General features: G+C 40.0%; 1 protein-coding gene across 4 annotated transcripts in view; it reads left to right on the top strand.

Moving 5' to 3' along the window:
- LAMA3 (laminin subunit alpha 3) overlaps positions 1 to 24,254 on the top strand; it is a 191,451-nt gene that overhangs the window by 148,118 nt on the left and 19,079 nt on the right. For all 4 annotated transcript variants that reach the window (XM_054018249.1, XM_054018250.1, XM_054018248.1 and 1 more), the window contains 18 exons: positions 4,958 to 5,008; positions 5,368 to 5,519; positions 5,825 to 5,935; positions 6,041 to 6,152; positions 6,640 to 6,807; positions 8,593 to 8,789; positions 10,518 to 10,634; positions 10,910 to 11,064; positions 12,620 to 12,761; positions 13,257 to 13,356; positions 17,952 to 18,068; positions 18,162 to 18,341; positions 19,234 to 19,376; positions 20,575 to 20,751; positions 22,214 to 22,365; positions 22,478 to 22,628; positions 22,900 to 23,033; positions 23,552 to 23,699. In XM_054018249.1, the coding sequence (XP_053874224.1) occupies positions 4,958 to 5,008; positions 5,368 to 5,519; positions 5,825 to 5,935; positions 6,041 to 6,152; positions 6,640 to 6,807; positions 8,593 to 8,789; positions 10,518 to 10,634; positions 10,910 to 11,064; positions 12,620 to 12,761; positions 13,257 to 13,356; positions 17,952 to 18,068; positions 18,162 to 18,341; positions 19,234 to 19,376; positions 20,575 to 20,751; positions 22,214 to 22,365; positions 22,478 to 22,628; positions 22,900 to 23,033; positions 23,552 to 23,699 (2,507 nt within the window). The remainder of the gene's footprint in view (positions 1 to 4,957; positions 5,009 to 5,367; positions 5,520 to 5,824; positions 5,936 to 6,040; positions 6,153 to 6,639; positions 6,808 to 8,592; positions 8,790 to 10,517; positions 10,635 to 10,909; positions 11,065 to 12,619; positions 12,762 to 13,256; positions 13,357 to 17,951; positions 18,069 to 18,161; positions 18,342 to 19,233; positions 19,377 to 20,574; positions 20,752 to 22,213; positions 22,366 to 22,477; positions 22,629 to 22,899; positions 23,034 to 23,551; positions 23,700 to 24,254) is intronic.

Raw genomic sequence — 24,254 nt, 5'->3', positions numbered from 1 at the left:
CAATACAAATTGAACAAAGAACCTTCAAAAGACATCTTATGGGTGGGACTTACTTGTCCCTGGACATTTGTTCCTCACATGTTTGCTTTCTGGACATGAGAAAGAGCACAGTATGGCCACAGACACAGGAAACTTCATTTCTAGTACTGTGGTTGTGAACTTCACAGCACATGCTACTCAAAGTCAACATTTTTCAAATAGATAATGGGTAAAATTTTCAAAAGTGACTAAGTCCCATTTTCAAGTGACTTTGACACTTAGTGAGATTTAAGATCCTGATTGTCAATGAGGCACAAGCTGCTAAAGGACAGATTTACAAAGGTATTTAGGTATTTGAAAGTCAATTAGGCCCCTAGCTCATTTCTTGGGCATTTTTGTATGTCCCACTAGGCACCTATCTATAGAGCCCTGAGCAAATACACATTTATACCCACGGATGCGGGTATCCGCAGATATAAATCGGTATCCACGGAACCGCAGGGCTCTCCTGGAAACCGCAGCGGCGAAAGGAGCAGAACGTGGGGCTGCCACTCCCAGGAGCCAGCGCCCCATGCCGGCAGCTGTATTGCCCCCAGCTCTGCCCCCTGTCCCTTCCACACAGCTGTCTGCATCCCCTTCTTGGGGCGGTACAGCCATGCCAGAGGAGCTGGCAGCGTGGGGCACTGACTTCTGCGAGCGGCGGCCCCACATTCTGCTCCTTTCACTGCTGCGGTTCCCGGGAGAGCCCTGCAGTTCCACGGATACCGATTTATATCCGTGGATATAAATTTTTATCCATGCAGGGCTCTGCCTTTGTAAATCTGGCTTTTGGGAGCCTATGTCTCAGTGAAGGTCAATGAGATTTAAGTTCCAGCTCCCTAAGGACCTTGAAAATGGGACTCAGAATCCTAAATTGCCTAGGTGTTTTTGAACATTTTACCACATCTGTGTATGATGTTTGCTTTATCCATTACCATTGTGGAATAAGGATTTGATCTTATGCCTTCCAGCCCTTATTTACTTCTGTCCTTTGGGACACTGGTACCTGTTCATAGAAAGTAGGGCTTTGTTCTTGATGAGATCTTTGATTCTACCTTATTTTCATTCCTCATTGACTTCTCTCTGATGTCAATGAACTCACACTTCATTTTCTCCCCAAAGCAACTTTTCCTTCTCACATTTTAGCAATGTTTCAAACCAGTGACTACTGAGTTTCCCACTGTTTGCTTCTCTCCAGTGTTGCTCAGGTTGTTATCTGAGTGGCTGAGATGACTGGTTTATTTGTTGGTTTTGGTCTAAGACATTACAGAAACAGCCGGTAATCTGAGTTGCTGTTAGCACCTGGTGGAATTTTTTGTTAGCTAATGCTGGTTTTCCATTTCGTCATTACAGTAATGCCACTTTATTAGGGTTATGTTTTTGATGGCGCTGATCTGAAGAGCATTTATCCTTTTTCCAGCTCTCATTCCAAAGTAAGAGTTTGTGAAGACAAGTTAATTCTTAGAGCAGAATTCAGTGAGTCAGTTTGTTTTCAGTTTCTCTCTGCCATTATATTCTGATCAGCCACCTCTTTCTCCACATTGGCATTAAAATCCCCTGCGATCAGCAGCACAGCATGTTTTGGCAGGTTGTTATGTGAGTGACATTCTGCACTTTGCTGTAAAACTCTTTAATTTCATCTTTTTTTTTTTTGACTACTGTAATTGGGCCAGAGACTGTAATAAAAGTCATAATTAATTTTCATTTCTTGGAGACTGCTTGGAATATCTCTAGTGGTGGCTGGATAATACACTGCAGGAGTGCAAGTGTGTCTGTATTCAGAATAAATTCCATCCTTCTCTTGCAGTAGTTCCCTTGTGACTCCTGTCTCCCCTCTGACATTGGTGAAGTGTCCATTACCAATCAATTGAACTTACCAGTGATCTAGGATGCAAATGGTGAAGGAGAAGGTAGACTACTTTAACATTGTAGTCTGGCACATAGAAAGTTGTCATTGACTCTTGGCAGCAGGGAGCCCAGTCCTAAGTGCCTCCTTCAAGGTATAGGGTGCCCTCAATTCCCTTAGATTTCAACAGGAATTGACGGCATTAGCACCTCACAGTAAACCCTTAGTGATCAGCTTAAAGAACCCTTGTCTCATTTATTGCCTGTATTTTACTATGTAAACTTAATTGTGGTCCATGTTTTTTTGTGGAGAGGAAAAAGGGAAATAATGAAAAGACATCCTGGATACTTCTAAATCCATTTAATTTCACATGAGGTCCAGCACTGGCATATTGAGGGCATAGGTACAAACTCAACCATATCCCCATGTCAACCAGGAGAAAATACCTGAATTATTTTCATTGGGTAAAACTTCAAGATTTAAGTGAACAGCTGTGTTATAAAAGTACAGCTGCCTTGTGATTTTACAGATCACTAAAGCTTCATGTCAGGTAAACATTTAAGCATGCTGTTTTCCTGAACTGGGGCTTATAACCTGGTTCTACTCTTAAAAGTGACCGTGTAAAAATGACATCATCTTACACCACAGATCTTTTCCTTGTGTGTGTATATTATACATAGATATTTGTGTCATATTTTCTCTCTCTGTGACAAAATTTTTTTGTCACGTTTCACACCCATTAAGCATTGAAGAGCCAGTTTAGCTAAGAGATGGTGAATTGGATTCTCTTCCTACCTGTGAATCATCAACAAAATGGTTTCCTGGGTAACATCTGCAGTCATGCCTGTGTACGCCCTTGACTCTCAAATCCTAGGTTGAGTTGCAAATCTGATGATTAGATAAAATATATATATTTATTTTTGAAGTGTTAGCACATTTTTAATAGAAATTAATGGTGAAATGATAAACATGGAGCCCTACAATGCCATTCTCACCGAGTTGCTTTTCGGCATAGATCCACAAAGGTCAGGTGAATTCTGTGGCTACAAATCAGCATCAGGAGTGAATGATTTCTATTTTACTCTTTTCCCAGCATGGATAGCATACCAAGTTTAGAGGATCTTTATTCTGACAGTCTTAGTAAAGATCATTGAAAACTTCTCATTTTAAAGTATATGGTACGTGCACATTCACCCTTTGTAGCACATGAAATTGCAAATTGCTGGGGGAATCACCCCCAAGGTAGGGCAGAGTTGTGTGAAAACTCCCCTTCTTCTGGGGTTCCACTGAAGAAGAGCAGCTTTAAATTCTCTAGGGTGCTCCATAGGAGCGCCACCAAAACATCTCTTACCTTTCTGGCCATGTCCCATCTCTCAGCAGCACGGCCCACTTTGCCTGCAAGCCCCCTGGTACGGTTGAGACTGAAGGAGCCTTGTGCCACCACAACACACACACATTGGCAAACTTTCCATAACTGGGCATGCTGCACAATGCTCTCCACCAAGGGTCGGCAACATTCGGCATGCGGCTCACCAGGGTAAGCACCCTGGCGGGCCAGGCCAGTTTTATTTACCTGCTGACGCGGCAGGTTCGGCCGATCGCGGCCCCCACTGGGCGCGGTTCACCAATTGGCCCGGGACGGTGAACCACGGCCAGTGGGGGCCACGATCGGCCGAACCTGCCGCGTCAGCAGATAAATAAAACTGGCCCGGCCTGCCAGGGTGCTTACCCTGGCGAGCCGCGTGCCGAACATTGCCAACCCCTGCTCTACACCGATTGAATGAATCTGGCTCTTCAGCTCCTATAACATGCAAATTATTTATCCTTGAAAAACAGATTTGCAGAGTCTGCCCTCACATTTTAATGGCCTAGAGCAGGGGTTGGCAATCTATGGCACACGTGACAAAGGCGGCACGCAAGCTGATTTTCAGTGGTGTTGTCAGATGCTACCGGTGTGGTGCTCTGCTCTGTTCAATGTTGATACCAATCGGCTGCGTGCGTGTGTTCCCTCTGTGTGCTGCCCCAGCTCTGCACAGATAGCTGACACAGCAGATCCCAAGAGAACCCCCGATGACCACAGACTCTAGTAAGGTACGAAGGCACGTCGGGCAGGTTTATAGCCTTTAGAGATGCACAGTCTCCAGCTCCCGGGCAAACGAAGTCCAAGGTGCTGCTAAGGTGCGGCTAGCCAGTACATATGTGCTCCCTGGACAATGGACTCAGCTCAGTCAGTGGCAGGACTTTCCACTGGCCCCTAGGCTGGACAAAGATATCCACTCAGGGATGTATTCTTGTACACAGGTACAAACAGATTACACATCACTCCTGACGTATTGAGGTGCAACCCCTCTATGTAGCAAGGTACAACCCCTTTACGTAGTAAGGTGCCACCTTTCATCTTGTACATGTTGGTTTGACCAAAACAACTCTATCCATCATATTACCCTTTTGGCCCTGTCATTGGGATGGGTCAGCCTGTTCCTTGTTATTTGTGTGGAATGTGCAAGTATCCGAATGTTCTGATATCTAGTGTCCAGTACCTTTTAGCTATGTATCTTTTTTCAGCATCAGCCCTTTCCTTGCCGGCTTCTGTGAGCAGGGCCTGCCTCTGGCTCACAGCTTAACTTTGCTTTTTGTTAGCAAAGTCTTGACCATTACTTTAGATCAGGCCTTAGGCCTCATACTGGGCCTCTGATACAAGGGTTTATGTCTCAGGGCCTCCTCTTACTACAAGTGGCACTCACAGTGTCTGGGTCCTGGCCACCGGTCTGGGGGGCTCTGCATTTTAATGTAATTTTAAATGAAGCTTCTTAAACATTTTAAAAACCTTATTTACTTTACATACAACAATAGTTTAGTTATATATTATAGATTTATAGAAAGAGACCTTCTAAAAACGTTAAAATGTATTACTGGCACGCGAAACCTTAAATTAGAGTGAATAAATGAAGACTTGGCAAACCACTTCTGAAAGGTTGCTGACCCCTGGCTTAGAGTGCAAAGTTTAAAATTATTTTTTACAAAGACAAAAATTAATATAACAAAATCTTAATAATAATGTCTTGGTTACTGATTATATTTATCTGATTTCAGAATGCTTAAACCAAGATCCAAAAGATGTGGATCCCGATGAAGATTGTGATGGTAGGTAATAACATGGTGTACTGATGATTGTTTGAAAGAAGACAAACTAGAAAAGGCAACAATAATGGCAGTAACCATGAACCAGTTCAAACAAGAATCAGCCAAGCACTTAGAGATGGGGGAAAAACGTTATAGGGTGAAAATGCCAGACAAGAAGAGAGTCCGGTGGGCGTCCTTATTTCTGGATTTAGTCACTTTCAGTACTGTGACCTTTGCTGTTGCATTTGTTATGCATGTAGTGCCTGGTGACAGAGTATCAAAGGGCTTCCATTACATTCCCTGTGACCACTGAAATGTTCTCTGCACAAAATAGCAATGAATCTCATTGTTTTCTTTTGCTTGTGGTATTTCCCTTTCAGCTTGTGATAGTTGTGTAATTACTTTGCTGAAAGATTTGAGCACAATGGGTGATGAGCTTCAGTTGATTAAGTCTCAGCTGCAAAACGTCAATGCAAGCACCCACACACTGGGACAGATGAGGCATTTGGAAACACGCACCAAGGAGTTAAAAGTAAGTGACCTTCAACCAAAAAAAAAGCCTCAAGGAATAGATTTCAGCTGATGTGTAGACTAGCGTCTGAACACTAGAATTTCATGTCAGTTTGCTGGGGGAATACATTGGATTCAACGGACCAGCTGGTGTAAATTGGTCACCTGTGAAATTAATGAAGCAATCCTGATCTTTATTCCAGATGACGATCTGGCCCAGTGTATTTTAACTTTTTAGAAGAAATACAGTCCTTGTGCTCCAGTTCCATACTGTCTCTAGGTGGTAGATTTGGTTTAGTCATGTACACGTTTTTTCTTTATTTTCAGATCTTGTTGAACAGTTACCGTTCAACTGTTCTGAATCAGGGCTCAAAGGTAGATGAGCTGGAGACAGACTTGATCAATCTTAATCAGGATGTAAATGCGCTACAAGAAAAGGTGACTTACTAAAACAAAGTAAAAATAATCGTCTCTTTTTATAACAAAATATTAATTTGTCTGCTCTGTGCTATCTTTAATTGTCTGTTTTTCCCCTCTTGTTAGGTTGAAATGAATTACAGGAAAGCTGAGACATTATTTAATAATTTTGGTCAGACTAATCAAAAAGGAAAAGATTTGGTTTCAAAAATACAAATTGTCATCATCAATATTCAGGGTAAGGGTGATTTCTATTGTTATGTGATGTTTTATTTTACAAAATCTCATCACCATACATACAATATTTTAATTAACTTCTGAAATTTGAGAAGAGTTCAGAAATCAGCTTTATAAAATAAAAAGTTAGACACAATGGGCATACTTCAAACCTGGTGCAATTCAACTAGCTTCAGTGGCATTACTGTTGATAAATTTCAGTTTAATTAACCTAAATTTGTCTCACTAAAAGTTCCTTAGTACGCTTTAATCTACTCCCATTTCAAAGTACAGCTGGGTATACACAGAAACTTAGTTCATGGCAGGCTAGGTGAGGGTAGATTTACACTCCAGCTTGCCATGGACAAAGTGTCTGTGTAGACAAGCCCTCAGTAACGCAGGCAAGATTGGACTTTATGTGCTTAAAAAGAAGAGCTGCTCTGGGATTTGTCTCCCTTGTGTAAATCTAAGTATCTACTCTCTTTGAATGTGGTATTTCCTTTTTTCAGTGCTCGTGGAACAGATAGCTGGCACCAATGGAGAAGGCAACAGATTGCCCGTGGGGGATGCTGCCAAGGAACTGGCTGAAGCAGAACAGATGATGAGAGAGATGCGAAAACGCAACTTTGTACAACTGCAAATAGATGCAGAGAGGGAGAGAAGAGAAGCTCAACTCTGTAAGGGGGTCCTTCTTGAGCTCTTAGCTCATTATTCTGCTTAGTTTAAAATGTTCAAATCTTATGGCTGAAACATAAGAAACTACAAATGATGACGCTCAGGGAGTGATATGGAATTTCAGCATCTGATCTCACCTTTGCAGTGTATTTCAGTCATCAGCTTTTGTTCAAGTGAACATAGTGATTCTGAAGGAGGTTAAGAACGTTTAATGTAATCATGAAAGAAGTTAAACTGGGGAAAAATTGAAATAGTGTCTTGATGTCTGATTTCTAATGCATTATTTGATCTCTAAATGAATCTAAATGAAAAAGTCCTATATTCATCTATCCACTAGCTAATTATAAAGCATAGAAACAGTGTAAACATAAATTATATACAATAATATAGTGTGTAGATAGTCCATAAAAAAATCTACATTAAGAAACTATTAAAGCAGTATAGTTGAGCACTCAAGGGTCAAGAAGTACAAAAGTTAAGGTTACACCCCAGTCTTGTGTCCTCTCCATGTGCTTCCATATTATAATATGGTCTATTATTATATGACCGTATGTTATTTCTGAAATAGTATAATCCAATATAATAGCATATGTACTTTTGGCAACTTTTTTATGTGTGCAGTAAAACCAAATTCAAGCCCCATTGAAATCAACGGAAAATCTCTCATAGCCTTCAGTGGGTGCTGGATCCGGCTTTGAGTGAGGTAGGGCTCAGCAGGATTCCTTATGTCATTCACTGCACAAACTGTACATACATGATTTCCATGAAATCTATTTGTCTGGCATACACGATGTCGTGCATCTGAGCAGAGCATGCTGCACCTACATACAGTATCTAAGGTTGTAGACAAAAATTGTGTAATAGGGGCACAGAATTCCATCTGTGACCGTATTTCCCTCTGCCATGATAGGAAGTCTTTGGCCTAACAGATCCATTCTCTCCATGGCTGACGGCTCTATTTCTGAGTTGTGTGTGGCCCATAAGATCCCATATGTCACACTGCTGGGTGGGAATACCTCCCACCCCACCTTCTGCCATCTCTACTGGGACATAAGGAAAAACCCATTCTCCCTTGATAACATTCTTCAGATTGCTCGAATTAACAGGTGGGAAGGCAGGGTCACACACTCCTCTGCTGGGAAGGAGGTGCAATGGAGAAGAAAGGTAGACGTAGCCTCCTTCGGAGGGGTTTTCTCTCCAAGATTGGAACCAAGTGACTGCTGAGGTGCCCTACCGAACTCCTGGTTACACTGTATCGTAGATGCACCTTGGGCGAGAATTTGGCCTGCTGCTTGACTTAACCATGACAATGTCCTCTCAGTGCTACATAGGAGTCAGTCATGTAACTCATCCATCACTGCGGGTAGAGTAGATTGTAAAGCCCCAGTTTGTGGCACAGCTTCAGCATTACTTAAATATAGATTTAGACTTTTTGCACTTTTGGAGCTGATGGCTTCACCCAGTTTCACCCTGGCCTTCTTTGGTGATGAAGCTGGATTAGATTAATGTTTTTTTTTTTTAATCTAGTATTTCCAAAAGTTCACCTTCAACCATATTTCATTTAGAGCTGATTTGTCATGTTAAATTATTCATAGTATTCTGGATCCCAAAAGCAGCACATTTATCACTGATGGGATGAGATGCCCATGACACACACTGAAACTACATTTGTTGAGAATACTCAGCATCTCAGAAGCCTGGGCTATTTAATCCTAAAGGCAGAACCCCACAGGGTAAAGTTAATTTTGTTTTGCTTCTGCGAATCTTTTTCAATTCTAATCTTGCAGTGCTGGAGCGTGTTAGGAATGAGCTACAAAAGCACCAGCAAGAAAACCATGGAGTTGTTAAAACCATAAGAGATTCATTAAACGAATATGAATCCAAACTCAATGACCTTCGTGAAGCTCTGAATGAAGCAACGGGCCAAACGAAGCAGGCTGAAAACTTAAACAAAGATAATGGAGTGCTCTTGGAAAACATTAAGGTAATGGCACTTTAAAAAAAAACTGGACTTATTAGATGGAAGGAAATATTTCTGTCTTACTTTTGGCCTTCTTGTAAAGTCAAATTCTATTCATTCTGAGCTTGATTCCCATTTGCACTAATGTCTCTTTCCACCTCTCTAGCAGTGCAAAGAGGTCTCAAAATGGGTGTCAACTGTCCTACTTAAAGGCCCCTTCCCACTTAAATCTCACTTAAAGGCCCCTTCATACAACCAAAGTGGTGTAGAGGGGATTTAGTATAAATGAGAATCTGGATACTCTCTGCTCTGAGTATTTCCATCTTCAGCTATAATTATTCATTTTGTCTCCTGTGAGCGTAGTAAACTGAGCACAGGACAAAGAGTCAGGAGCTCTAGGCTCAGTTCCTGACCCTGCCACTGTCTTGTTGTATGGTTCTTAGCTTGTCTCTTAACCTCTCTGAGCCTCCATTGCCCTGTAAAATGGGAATAATGATGCTTAGCCACTGTTGTTAACCTGCTTTGATATCTGTGGATGAAAATCACTAAATAGTGCTAGTTATTAATTATTGATAAATAAGCGCTGCCTGCCATCATGCCTCATCAGAAATGCTGCAGCACTGTTTGTGATGATGCCTAACGCAGCAAAAAGTAAGTTAGATTTTTCACATATTTAATAAGCCCCCGAACTCTTGTAGATGTTATAATGAATAAACGGAACTAGTCGGACATGGAATTAATGCAAGGAATGTAAGCATACTATAGCCTGTATTCTCTTAAACAAATAGTATTTCTGATTCAAAGGACACTGCATTGTTTTATCAAAGCTAAGTTTTCAGCTATTTTGTTAGCACTTCTTGGACAGTAGAATCACTACTGTCAACTGTACATTACAATTGTTCAGTATATTACATGTCAGTGTAAGGCATCACCTCTAATAATACAGCTAAAAATATTTACAGACTGTCTTAAATGGTGGATGTATCTGCTCAGATCATTAATCCATTTTTGCCTTTGCCTCTGCCACCAGTTAAAATGTTTGTGTATTTGTGATAAGATTAAATTTGATAAGATAGATAGAGGGGCAGATGGGTTGATTGCAGACCCTACTATTGGGATGACTTACACACACTTGGATACAAATACCATGTGGCTGTGATTATGATGTGCATTGTCCTGCCACAACCCCAGGGCCATTGTACTTGCTGCTGTAGGACTCTTCTCCCTCCACTGAGCAGGAGATGCTGGAACCAAGCATCTTCATTCATTCTCCCTTGATAGCTTTCCAGAGAGGGCAAGTTGGAAAGCCTTCCCTTTCCCTCACTGGTAAGACCCAAAGAGGGAGTCCAACTTGGAGATGGTTTCAGTCTTCCAGAAGGTTTGGGAGAGGGAGACTAGGTCACTATTGGGTTTCTTGTTTTTATATCCTCCAGGGTTGAGAGGAGAGAGGCCCAGGATGTCAATGCTTCAAGGCAGTGTGAGGAGTTGATTAGGGCTTCTCTAGCTATGTCTATACACTGATAGGCAAACAAAGCTCCAGTCGGCTCCTCGCTTGGCTTGACGAACTGGGCTGTGCTAATATAAATTTCCCCAAATACCTGTGAATATCAGTAAGTCATTAGATCCCCAAAAGGCACCTAGATAATACAGCAATGAGAGCTTTGGAAATGCTGCTGCTAACTAGCTTGGCTAGATGACCATCCCTAATAGCTGAACTGACCACACGCTTTTCAACCCTCCAATTTTCCTTAGAAACAAATTGAAGTGATGAATAAACAACAGAACGATGTCTTGGTTCATCTCAACTCTGCCCAATCTTCCTTGTCCCAGACTAACAGCATACTTGGATTACTGCAGAAGAGCAAAGAGGTATAGTTAATCAAAATGTGTGACATTTTAAATTAAAAAAATACTGAGTAAAAACTTACATCATTCTAACTGAAGTAAAAATATAATGGGATAGATTATAATGTGATCGATTAACTGCAGTCTGTGAAAAGGGGTTTTCTTTTTTCCCTTGCTCTACACATCTGTGCAAGGAAATGGGGATTACTTCACATGCAAGACTAAGGGCGAAGTGCTGACTATCAGACACTTTGTAATATGTGGAAATAAAAATAAGATTTCTCTTTATAAAACCACAGGAATATGAAAATCTAGCTGCCAAACTAGATGGCGCAAGGAAGGACTTGAATGAAAAACTGAAGGACCTTTCCTTATCAGCCAGCAAAGAGCCACTGGTGGTGAGTGCAGAGGAGCATGCCAAGATTTTGCAAGACCTGGCAAGACAACTGGCTGAGTATGTTCTAATTTCTGTAAATGAACGGTTCAAGTACATGATGTACAATATTGTAATGTACTGTGCATAATTTCACTTCCCTTTAAAGTGACCTGTAAAGATAGAAAAAAATGGGTTTGTCCCTCCTTTTGCTGCTTTGTGGTGTGTAAAGTTTTCTTTTTTCTGCTTGCTTTTTGTCTTAGACATTTAAGTCTTAAGTCTTGGTCTCTTTTTCCTGAAAGACTCTTTCAGGGTCCTGGGAACTTGAGTGCAGTATCTGGCACAAATAAGGCCTGATTGTGATTGGGTCATGGGCTATCACCACAATACAAATAAATTATAATGGAGTGGTCATGAGCATCAAGGGAGTCAAACCTGAATATTGAGAAAGGAAGGAAATTTTAGTCATTTTTAGTCAAACTTTTTAAAATGCCTTTTTTCCTTTTGCTTGATTTTATTGATATCTGTTTAACTCCAATGCCTGACATACGGTTGGGAGAAAAGTTTTTTCTTTGTTGAAGAATCTTCACCTCTGTCCCTTTATTTGCTCACAGTAAAAGTTCACACTAATTTTCTGGTGCTCCAACAAATCCTCCAGGAAAGTCAGGGCAAAATACTTGATATACTTGATATTTCTAAGGGAAAGTATAGATAGGGAAGGGAGAGACCCTTAAAATAAATAAAGTTTTTGAGACCTTCTGTATATGTATTAAAGAAGCAAAAAAGGACAGAACTCTATTTTGTTTCTTTGCAAATAACTTTCACGTAGCCCTAATACTAACAAGAAAACTCCCCAAAAGTAAAGTAACCTCCATAACATGCCATCTGGATGGAAATGACTTTGCTCAAAAATTCGGTTGTGAGATTTTGGCTAGTTAGAATCATAGAACATAGACTCATAGAGTCATAGGGTTAGAAGGGACTGCAAGGATCATCTAGTCTAACTCCTGCCAAGATGTAGGATTTGTTGTGTCTAAACCACCCAAGACAGATGGCTGTCCAGACTTTTTTTGAAAACTTCCAGTTGTCCGTGCAGCTTGTTCAGTTAGCAAAACAGTATTGTCATAAATATCAACCTGGCACTGCACAGGTGAATTGAGCACAAAGGTTTTTGTCTCTTACATTTCCCTGATTCCAGGGCTGCTTGGCTGCTTCCCGGTGCAAGATAGAGCAGCCCTGAAGTGATTCTGTCTTATGCTAGGCTGTCCGTGGCCCCCCAAGGGCTGTTCCAGCAGCTGGGGATTAACTGGAGGTTGTCCTTACACGGGGACTGTGATGGGGGTGGCACAGAGCTGGCCATGTTGAACTGTCCCGTTGGAATTGCCAGGAAGCCTTTTCACTTAAATGCTGCTTTGCAGCACCAGACTAGTGTAAAGCAGCATTACTGGAGACCAGAACTGGCCCCTTATGTCAAAATACTATTTGCTGTTGGTCCATTTTTGTTGTAAAACATTTGCATTTGTTTCATCAGCATTAATTAGCAAATATTTAGATTAAATGCTGTTTAAAATAAGTCATTCTTTTTTTAGCCTGCAGTTTTTGCCCATGGTTGTATTTTTCACCCTGTTTTCCACAGAATTAAGAGAAACGCCAGCAGTGATGAGTTGGTGAACTGTGCCATGGAAGCTGCTACTGCCTATGAAAATATTATTAATGCCGTCAACGCAGCTGAGGAAGCAGCCAACAAAGCTGTAAATGCAGCTGATTCAGCTTTACTGGTAAGGGCATTATGTTGTCAAACGATGGTAATTTTGTTACAAACAGGTGATCTTTATAATTAGCTGGGCACTGAAGTTGAACCCGTGCCTGCCTCATTGTACACATATAAGACATATATTTGCACGTAGAAATTATTCTTTTGCAGGCACAATTACTGTTCTTCATATTCAGATGTTGGTTTTGCATGTGCATTATGGGTCACAATTTAGGTGCTACCAATGTCTGAATATTGGTCCATAGGCAAGAAGATGACAGAAGAGACAGTTTTCCGCTAAGAACAAACATTGTTTTCAAGGACAAAGGGCTGTGTAATACTCAGGGCTTCACCAGTAGCACTAACTGTGAAGGGAGGGGTGTCTTCTTTTTGTTGGAAACATTTGTTCCTTTTAATTTTTAAACTAGATTAGATTATTAATTTTTACTCCTTCTGATTTGTTTTTCTGCTTTGAGTTCAATTATAAAACTAATCTTACAGTACCGTGCTTTATCACCAGACTGTGGAGAGGGAAGACCTATCAGGAAAAGCTAGGAGACTGAACACTGAAAGCAGCAATCTATTAAATCAAGCACAAATGAGACAAAAGACATTACAAGGTACTGTAAAAAGCATGATGATAACAAGAATGTTGATACAGTATTAGAAATTCTCATTTAAAAGTCACTGTTTATGGTTCTGATTTAGCAAAGCACTGTAACACACACTTAACAGTAAGCAGGGGAGGGTAGCTCAATTCTTACCTTTTATAATGGAACATGATACTATGGTTTAGAAGTTCCTTCTGCAAGAGGGTGAGGAGTGGATTCTTCAATTCAATCATGGTCCACACTGTGGGATGCCAAATTCTGCCATTGCCCACTCCTCTACAATTCTCTTCTACAACAAGACCTTATCTTTCAATTTGCTGCAGTCCCGCTCTTAAATTGTTCAGTTCAGCCTTTACCTCCCATTGAAGTAGAAGGGTCTATCTTCACTGCAAAAAGTCAGTGTGTTTTTACATCAAGATATAGCTATCTAGAATTAAGATCTGTGGTCATAGAGTGAGTGAGTTACCTAAACCCAGCAAAATCAGTACGATTACATTTTATATGCTTTATAGTCTTAGAACTAAATTTGGTTAGTTACCTCAAACTAACGCATTGTTTATATTAAGCCTGGCTTCCTGACACTCCTGCTGATAGAAGCCAGAGATTGAGTATAATTTAAATCTTGTATATAGATTAAAAATTGAATATATTCCTAAAGTGTCATTTTAAATGGTTTTCTATGGGTGTCCCTAAGCCTCTGACCGCCAGATTCTGGACATGGATGACATGGGATAGTTCACTCAGTAGTTGCCGTGGTGTGTTCATTCCCTCTGAAGTGTCTGGGATTGGCCACTGTCGGAAGACAGGATACTGAGTTAGATGACCATTGGTCTGACCCAGTAGAGCTATTTTTATGTTCTTAATACTTCTTGGGAAATCCCAGGACATTGCAGTTCTGTAAACACATTTCAAATTGTAATAAGAGCTCTTTAACCAAGAATGCGACAAAAGGGACTGTAAAATATACTGTGGTATTGATAGGATTTGGTCGCTGACCAGAAAGGCAGGGAGGGTAGGCCGTGGGGCCTAATGAATAGAACACTGGACTGGGGCTCAGGAGATATTGGCTCAGTTCCTGGCTCTGTCACTGGCTTGCTGGGTGACCTTAGGCAAGTCACTGTAACTTCTCTATGCCTCGGTTTCCCCTATCTAGTGTATTGCTTAGTGGACTCTGTATGTCTCAGAAAGGTTGAGCATCATTTCCAAGAACAGAATCCTAATACAGTAGGAACATTTTGATCTGGTTAAAACACTTACATTTAAAATATTCAAACAGGAAAAAATGGTAAGGCAAGATTTGGGGCTAGTCACTCAAAAAGGTTATATATAATAGATATAATCCACTGACCAGTGCCACTGATCTATAAGCATGCACCTACTTGTATATGGGTGTGTGCAGAAGTGTTTTAAAAAAATCCTTTAGATTGGGACATAAAGTATGAGTTAAAATCACCTGGCCTGCAGAGGGGCTCCAGGAGGCCTGTGCACTCCTAAATGTGGGCAGCACTAACTAAGGAAGGGTGTGGTCGGGGAGGCGAGGGAATGCACTGATTAACTCCTTCAGCAGCCGTTGTCAGTGGGGCTCTTATGGAAACAAAAGCTACTCTCCCTTGGGAGAGGCAGAGGGAGGGTGTCTCCATTTCTTGCCCTTATAGTGTAACATCTGATTCTGCAGTAAAGCATCTCAGCAACTTTAACTGAAACGGGATCCATGTATTGTACATGCTTTTTGTCCCTTTGTTTTATCGGGTATCCTATGTTTCACACACATGCCTGTGGGATTATGCCGTGCACTTCTGTTTGCCAAACCCCTGAATAGCTTAAATTGCACAATATTGACAGGACTGTTCATAAAAAGCAAAGGTAGGCTTTCTGTGCTGTTATTTTGATCCAAGAATATATTCTGTACTAGCAGTAACCCGAGAAACATTCATAATGGTGCATGTTTAGTAGAGCATTTACCCTTTCTGGAATGCAGCCAATAGAGGGTGACATGGTCACACACACTTGAGCAGTTCTGATGTTCCATCCTATGAGAGATCCTTGGTCCACACACACATGCGCACATACATTCATTGCAGGTGGCCCAGCAGATACACAAGCATACAATCTTACAGTATATAGGTCATAGTATAATATTTCACCCCTATTTTCCATTCCCTTCTTTCATGACTTCTTCTCGTCTTTGATTCCCATCCATCATCTCAACAACGACAAAGGGGCCTAATGAAGTCCTTCCACCAATTTCTATCTTGTGCCAACTTCACAGCATTGTTAATCTTTAAACCTTTTTTGGTCTATGTCATTCTTCACCACATCTATCCAATGTTTCTTGCCCTTGCCATTTTCTTATCTCTTCATTTTTTATTTTCTGCAATCTTGAAACTCTGAGTATTTCCCTCAGCAAGTTCATTTCTGCAGTCAAATCTTGCATTCATTGGCTTTCCTCATACTCTCGCACTCCAATCCGTACAGCAGTATCGACATTCCTGTTGTAGTCCTGAAACATTCCATCTGTTTCTTGTCTACTCTTGCTGCACTCATCAACTTGCTGTAGATGCTTTCCATCAGCTTGATCAATATCTCAGGGATGCCATACAGTCTCATAACTTGCCTCAGTCCTTTCTGCCAAATGCTATCAAATGCCTGTTTGAAGTCTATGAAGTTGTTGTAACAGGTTCAGTTGTGTTCTGTGTACTTCTCTGTATCTGTGTTATCACAAATAGCTGATATATTGTACTTCATTCTATTCTAAATCTGCATGTGCCACTTCCACATACCTCTTCATTCTCCTCTGCAATGTCTTGATAAATGCTTTTCCTGGCACACTCAATAGCTGATTCTTCTGTAGTTCTTGCATTCACTCTTGTCTCCTTTTTTATAGATCAGTACAATTATCACTTTCTCCCATTCGCTAGGCACTTGCTCTTGTCTGTAAACCTTGTTGAGTAATTTGTGGATCACTTTTACCACGTGTTTCTTGCCTATTTGCAGCAGCTCTGCTGTTATGTTGTTACTTCCTGGCACTTTTTCTTTTTCAACATTTCTATTGAAATCTTTACTACTTCTTCTGAGAATTCCTGCGTCTGTTCTCCCTTAGGTGTACTTGGAAGCTTCTCCAGGACTGTTTCATCTCTGGAGTTCTGCACATTGTACAGATTTTCAAGATATTCTTTCCATCATTTATTCTTTGCTTGGTTATCCTCAATTATTTGTCTGCACTTGTCTTTCACCGTTGACATCTTCAACTCATGTGTACCATTCAGTTCTATTATCTTGTGTGTTATATTTTTCTTCACGTATTCTGCTTCTTGACATTGTTTATTTTTCCTATTGTTTCTGTCTCTCTTTGCTCTCTTTTTTCTCTCTCTCTGATCAGCCTATTGCATTCATCAACTTGCTGTAGATATTTTCCATCAGCTTGATCAATTTCTCAGGGATGCCCCATACATTCTCATAACTTGCCACAATCCTACATCCTCCTTTTTATTCTCCTTCAGCTTCCTACACTTGTTACTCAGCATTTCATCCATTATCCATCTTGATTTCTTTTCTTTTGGCCTTGTAGCTCAACACCTGTTCAGCTGTTCCCATAATACCATTTTTTTTACACTGTTCAATGTCTCTTCAATGTTCTTTTCTTCTTTCATCATAGACATGATGTTTTTACATATGGCTTCTTTGTATTTTTTCCTGATATCTGTCTCTTTCAGTTTGTCTACATTTTAGACCTTAGTTCTTGCCACTTTTTTGATTGCTCAACGTCATTGAAACCAGCCCTAACTCATGATCTGATCTGATCTTGGCCACAAATGATCTGCACAACCACATTTCCATCTGCAGTTCACAAGTACAATGTTCTTCATTTGTCCTTCAGGCTTCCTCTGCAGCCTTCTTTGTTGAAATAGTGTGTTCATTGTCACCAGGTGGTTGCTTAGGTAGAAATTCAGTAGATTTTCTCCTCTTTCATTTTCTTCACCTAGTCTAGTGATGGTAGAAGCATCTGATGAGCCAGAAGTGCCCTTCATTAGCAGTTATCTTTGCTAGCTACCATCACTAAATTTACCATGGCGGCCAAAGGTCTTGGGAGGTGGCATTGCTGTGCACACTCAGCTACTTGGAGCCTCTACTGAGAGTTGAGTGAGTTGCCAGGAGCAACTAGAAGCAAACCACCCCTTGTGAGTGCGGCTGTCTACTATGCAAGGATACTACCTTTTGACCTCACTCCATAAAACCCATTCCCACAATGTGGCAGTATTGTAATCACTAGTCATAATCATCATGGGACATTGTATTTTTATTTGTGCATCATATACATAATATATAATTATAATGTTTTGAATATGCATAATAATGTATCCCCAAAATCTGTGCCCTTCTCTTAAGCTGCCTTAATCACTATTTTTTTCCTACTCTGAGGGGCAGAATGAGTATCTTCACCCCTGGTTACTATCTATAATACTACCTAAGTTTTTTAACCGGATGGGAAAGGTATGTGCCCAATGCTCATGTGACAGTGCAGAGTGCTGCTGCCATTCCACCAGATGGCTGAGGCACCTTTGTATAACACCTACCAGGCTGATTCATAGTGCACTGTTTTGCAGATATTAATCCAACTCTTGAAGATATAAAGCAGAGACTGGGTATTGTGGAAGGGAAGAAGAACAGACTGCTGATGAACCTTGATTCTTTTCAAAATGATCTCAGTGGGATAAACAGAGGTCAGTCATTTACTAAGCACATCTACTTTGTGTTATTCTGCCGTTGTTCAAAGTATTTACTTAGACTTTTGTGTGTGTGTGTGTGTGTTTTAGATGACATAGACAGCGTCATTACCAGTGCAAAGAACATGGTCAAAAATGCCAATGATATCACTGCTAATGTACTGGGTGAACTGAACCCAATTAAAGCAGACGTGGAAAAAATAAAGGGCACCTACGGAAGCAATCAGAGTGCTGACTTCAATAAGGCTTTGACGGAAGCAAACAATTCAGGTGGGTGCTGTGATTGCTGTTTGCTAGTAAGTGCCGTTTAATGCCTCTCAAATTTCTGTAGGAGTTACCAGGTAGACATAGTGATAATAATTATTATTATTTGTTTCTGGTTGCATCCACTGTGTGCAAGGTGCTGTACGAACATAAGAGGTATAGTCATTGCCCCAAGAAATTTATATGCTGAAATTGTTTTTAGCTCTGTATAATCTGAGTCTGATGGAATAAAATAAAATAGAGTATGTGAAATTAACTCCATGTTAATGATGTAATAATAATAAGAGAACAGTGCATCTGAATGAAGGTGGCTTTTAAAACAATAGTGTTATGAGAAGGTGGATAATTAAACCATAACAATGAAAAATATTGTGAGTTTCTGGATGGTGTATTTTATGTACGCACAACTGCATTGTTTGCACTGTGGACCAGATGTTCTGCTTATTTACAAGTGTTTTACTCCAGTGTAACTGCTGGCACCAATGGAGCTACTCCTGATTTACACAAGTGTACATGAAAAGAGAATTACAATAGCCAACCGTCTGTATAGCAAATTTGGCCAACCCCTAGCATCCAAAAACCACAAGATTGACTTAAAATCATGAGATTTTAAAAAATAATAAATTTGGAGTTCTTTTTATTTGGCTTTTAAGCCTTTAGGCACTTGTGTCACATTTTCAGGCTTTTCTCCACAACCATGAGGGTTAAAAACTTAGTTTTTTTAAAAAAATTAAAGCTGAGATTCTCATGTAATGTTTTCTCCAGGAGCTGGGATTTTAAGGAAACACCAAATATTGTGAGACTTGTGATAAAGACTATCAGAATTGGCATTTTTGGCATGTGTATCTCTCCTCCTTTCCAGTCCTCCAATAATTTTTTTTTCTCATCACAATAACAGTAAAGAAATTAACAAGCAAGCTCCCAGATCTGTTTAACAAGATTGAGAGCATCAACCAACAGCTGATGCCAATAGGCAACATATCTGAGAATGTAAACCGCATAAGAGAGCTCATTCAGCAGGCCAGAGATGCTGCAAACAAGGTCTGTCACAAAAACGTCCGTGATTGCTTGACATTAGGGATTTTTGTACACAAGGATGCTTTCAATCCCCTCTGAAAAAATATTTTGTTATAATATGTATGAAGGATACTACATAAAAATCAAACCACTAGTTTTAGCGAGCACTTTAGATACTGTGGTGGTGGGCACCAGAATAAAATAGATACAACAATATAGAATACCTTTCCTTCTGTCCCACTCCAAGGTCCCTCCCCTAGCCAAGATCGTCCCTACAATTCCCATTTTGGTATTCCCTCTCCTTTCAAAGGCTCCTTGTTGTGGTGACCTTCTCTCCAGTGAAGGAGGGCTGGATGCTGCTCTTTGAAGCCAGTCACTATTGATCAGAACTGAGGTTCTCAAACTGGTCTGTGATTCCCTGGCGATCCACAGAGAGCTGGCAGATCACATAGTGCTGCTGATGTTTGTTTCTAACCGCTATATTGCACTAAAATGCAGCTAAATATACATTACTTTCATAGTATCATTTTTCCATTGATTGCTGCGGGATGATGTGATCACAAATAACAGGGCAAGTGTCCATGAGACACTCTCCATTAAGATGTGGTCCACACTGAAAAAGATTTTGCTCAGATCTTGGCCTAAAGAGAACTTCTCAAAAATACTGGTATTGTATATCTTTATTAGCTACATGTTGTAGTACCTGACAGGCAGTGAAGCTAAGGGACTGAGCAAAGGGCCTGACTTCTAGGGCTTGAGCAAAGCATTGAGACCAAAATTTCAACCCAAGTGTCTAAAGTGAGGCATTTGTATCCATGTGTAGGCATCTGAATAAGAGGCCTGATTTTCAGAGGTGTTGAGCACTGACAGCTCCATTTGACCTGGACTCTTTCTTGCCTCAGCTGTAAAATGGGAATAATAATTACAATACAAAGGTGTTGTGGGAACTGATTAGTTAATGTCTGAAGATATAAAGTGCTGCGTAAGTACTAAGTATTAGTAATAGCAGAGTAGTACCTACACTTGTGTATAATTGTGTTGGTTTAGAGTCAGATCTTGCAGTGTTGTGGCAATCCATGGTTAAGTGGGTACATTATGGCCACCTAGGCTGTTAGTCATAGGTCACTTAGCACAGACACAAACCAGTGTTGTTAGGGAGGTGATGCCTTTTTTAATTTAAAGGTAGAAATGTTTAACCTATTGTATTTGTTTTTCTTGGTAGGTTGCTCTTCCCATGAGGTTCAATGGTCGTTCTGGGGTAGAGGTTCGACCTCCAAGTGATCTGGAGGATTTGAGAGGCTATACTTCCCTTTCTTTTTTTCTCCAAAGACCTCTGCCAAGACAAGAGAGCTTGGAACAGACTTCAAATATGTTTGTAATGTACCTGGGCAATAAGGATGTAGGTATTTCTTTTTATTTACTCCAATACTTAGAACAGAAAATGCATTTTGGAGTATGAAGGAATGTCAATGCAGATAACTTCCGTTAGCTTAATTTTTTTATGTGTAGGAATACATTTATTGGGAAGAAACATAGCCCTTTCTTCCACTGGACACATAACTGTTTGGGCAAATATCTGTTTCTCCAAATATCTGTTTCTCCTATCCTGCTGTTCTGCCTCAAAAGTTATTTCCCAAGAATGGATGCCACCAGTTAATCTTGGCAGTGACCCTAACTTGCAACCGTGGACTTCATTGTAAAAATCTTTGCTTCGGGCTTACTGTGTGTTTGTATTGCCCCTAGCACTATGGGAACTTGATCCTGTTTCAGGCCTCTGAGTGTTACTGCAGTATAACTAATAACAAACCTTTTCTGAATTAGGTTTATAAATGGTCCTCTTCTTTAAAATGTAGTCCCTTACCGCTTTATTTTCCCTCTCCTGCATATGCAAAACAATACATTCTTGCTCATGCACTCCCATTTGCACAAACACCCAGCACAATTTCCCAATTTTCCTATGTATGTAGGTACCACCTATCAGTTTGTATGCTCAGTTACCCCCCTGTACGTGCATTCACTATAAATGTGTTAGATATGCAGGTACACGTTTAAGTGCAGTTATTCCGTGCTGGATTTTATCTTCCTGATTAAATCTCAGGAAAAACTTCCTAACTGTAAAAACAGTAGAACAATGGAACAGACTGCCTACAGAGGTCATGGAAGCTCCTTCACTGGAGGCTTTCAAAAGGAGGCTGGATAGCCATCTGTTTTGGATGGTTTAGACACAGCAAATCCTGCATCTTGGCAGGGAGGTAGACTAGATGACCCTTGGGGTCCCTTCTAACCCTATGGTTCTATAATTCTAGTCTTTCTGAACATTTGGCCTATGATGGCTTTGATTGAGGTTTATTGAAATACTCTACTTGGGAGAAATAAAATGATAATTGTACGGAAGATTATTGCTTCCAGGGATCTCAATAGGAGCAATTGGACTTAATATTGTTTCTTCCATTTTACTTACCTCGCAGAGGCATTGTGAGACTGAAGTAATTAGTATGTGTATAGTGTTTTGATAACCTCAGGTGGAAGGCACTACAAAAGTAGAAAGTATTTTTATTAGTAATATTTTTGTTATAGTAATAAAAGAAAGAGTTGTGTTTGGACCCCCTTCAATCCAAGTGTATACGACTCTTAAATTGATTTGAAATTATTATTATTGAAACAGAGCAGCCAATGAAGCTACAAAACATCCATCCCAAATTAGTAAACTGAAAAAAGTTTCTAAATGCAATGATTGCTACAGTAGGAGGATAGCTTTCCAGCTTTCAAAGCACTGTAGTGTCCCTGAAGTAATCCTACTATATTTTACCAGCTCTAGCATCAATCATTCATTGATAGTTGATTTGCTCTTCTATTTTTAGGCCTCCCAGGACTACATTGGTATGGCTGTGAGAAATGGTCGTCTCATTTGTGTTTATAACCTGGGAGGCAATGAAGCCGAAATAGAAGTGGACCCATCAGTGACTGAGAGTAACACTGAGGAAGCTACTTTGGATCGGGTGAAGTTTGAAAGGTACAAGACTCTTAAAATACAACCCACTCTATCCCTTTTTTTCTGTATCATATTTAGACGTTACTTTATTAATAAAATGTGCTATTCTTTTACTTTTCCCCTTTGCTTTTAGGATTTACCAGTATGCAAAGTTGAGTTACGTTAAAGCAGCCACCTCAGACAAAAAGACTTTTGACAGTAGCAGTGGGAGCAGTCACACACTCCTAAATCTGGATCCTAACAGTGTTGTCTTTTATGTGGGAGGATACCCACTAGATTTTCAGGTAAATGGAAATATCATTCTGGCCTACAAAGGTGATTAATCATCATAACTAGGGAATTTTTAACCATTGAGTATTCTATAGCTAACACTTTTGATTATTTATACCATGTTATAGTGCTTCTTGGATGGCAACCTGTAGCTTAAACAATATCATTTATTTGCAATACATTTTAATTGTTACAGCATTACTATTTTCATGTCTGTGTAAACATTATTAAATTGATGTTGATGTTTTGATTGGGATATTTTTATGGCTCTTTTATTTTTTGCAGCCTCCCAGTGCACTAGACTACCGTCATTACCAAGGCTGCATTGAATTAGACAACCTAAATGAGAATGTTATTAGCCTGTACAACTTCAAGAGGACATTTAATCTCAATACCACTGAAGTGGAGCCATGCAGTAGGTAAGAAATAAATACAGCACGTGTTTTACATTAAGAAATTGAAAAAACATTATCACTGATAAATTAAGATTAACTGTATTTCCTGTTGATGTGACCACTTTAACATCAGGGCAAGTTACCACTTACTATAGCAGTCACACCCACAGTAACTTCAGTTCACATGCCCTGCCACCCAAATATTCTAATAACCAGACACACACTCAAATGCCTCAGCTCCACCGCATACAATATTTGGCTTCTTTATAGCCTAAAATTACATTAAAAAGAAACATCTGGTCACTAAACTTTTTAAGTGTTTTTCTTCTCTAGAAACCATATCTTAATCTCACTGAGGTTAATGAGAAATTGACTTCAGCGGGGTCAGGATTTGGCATTACTAGAATCTGGTCACCCCTGTTACCGAATATTTTGTTTTAGGCTTTTTTAAAAAATCACATTTATTGTGGTTCTTGTTATGTCCATGTGGTAGCAGTTATTTGCTCCCATATATTCTGATTAGTGATGTTTCGTTGTTACAGATTTAAAGCAGAGTCTGACCAAAACTATTTTGAAGGCACAGGCTATGCACTTGTCACAGCTAGAGAAGCAAATATTCTTCATTTGTACTACGAGCAGGAAATTCAAACTACTGCAGATGAAGGCATGGTGTTTTTTGCAGAAAACGAGGTAACTAATGAAGTGATTCTTTTGAATACTATATATACTTCTTATAATAATTTGAAAACTGAAATTAATCGAGAAAGTGCTCAGAATAATAGCTCTCAAAACTACCATAGCCATCTGTGAAATGGATTAATAAAGTCTGTCCTATGTTTTATTGCTATTGAATATTAATTATAACACATTTTAGAAACAGACATTTAAAGAACAGATGCTGATTATAGCACAGAACAGAGAGTGTGAGGTACTGTATGGTGAAGAATTGTCCCATTACTCACTCGAATGATGGCATCTCCAGCTTAGAAGAAACAGACTCAGAAGGGGAATTGTTGGTGGCAATGTTGTGATGAGCTGACAAGTTTTAAAGAAGGCTATTCTTGAGGCAATCTAAGCTTTGTCTTGCTTTTAAGAGGAAATTACTATCGTAATGTGCATCCCTGAAATACCCCATACAAATAGAAAATGAAGAATAATTTGTAAGAATCAAATCATCTCACTTCGCCCAAAGCCACTGAGGTAGTGAGAGGTAGTTGGAAATGGAGGATGGAATAGTATTAAAGA

This window comes from Malaclemys terrapin, chromosome 2 (genome assembly GCF_027887155.1).
Source record: "Malaclemys terrapin pileata isolate rMalTer1 chromosome 2, rMalTer1.hap1, whole genome shotgun sequence".
Lineage (NCBI taxonomy): Eukaryota > Metazoa > Chordata > Testudines > Emydidae > Malaclemys > Malaclemys terrapin.
The sequence above is the reverse complement of the archived record's forward strand: the minus strand, read 5'-3'. Positions and strand labels throughout refer to the sequence as shown.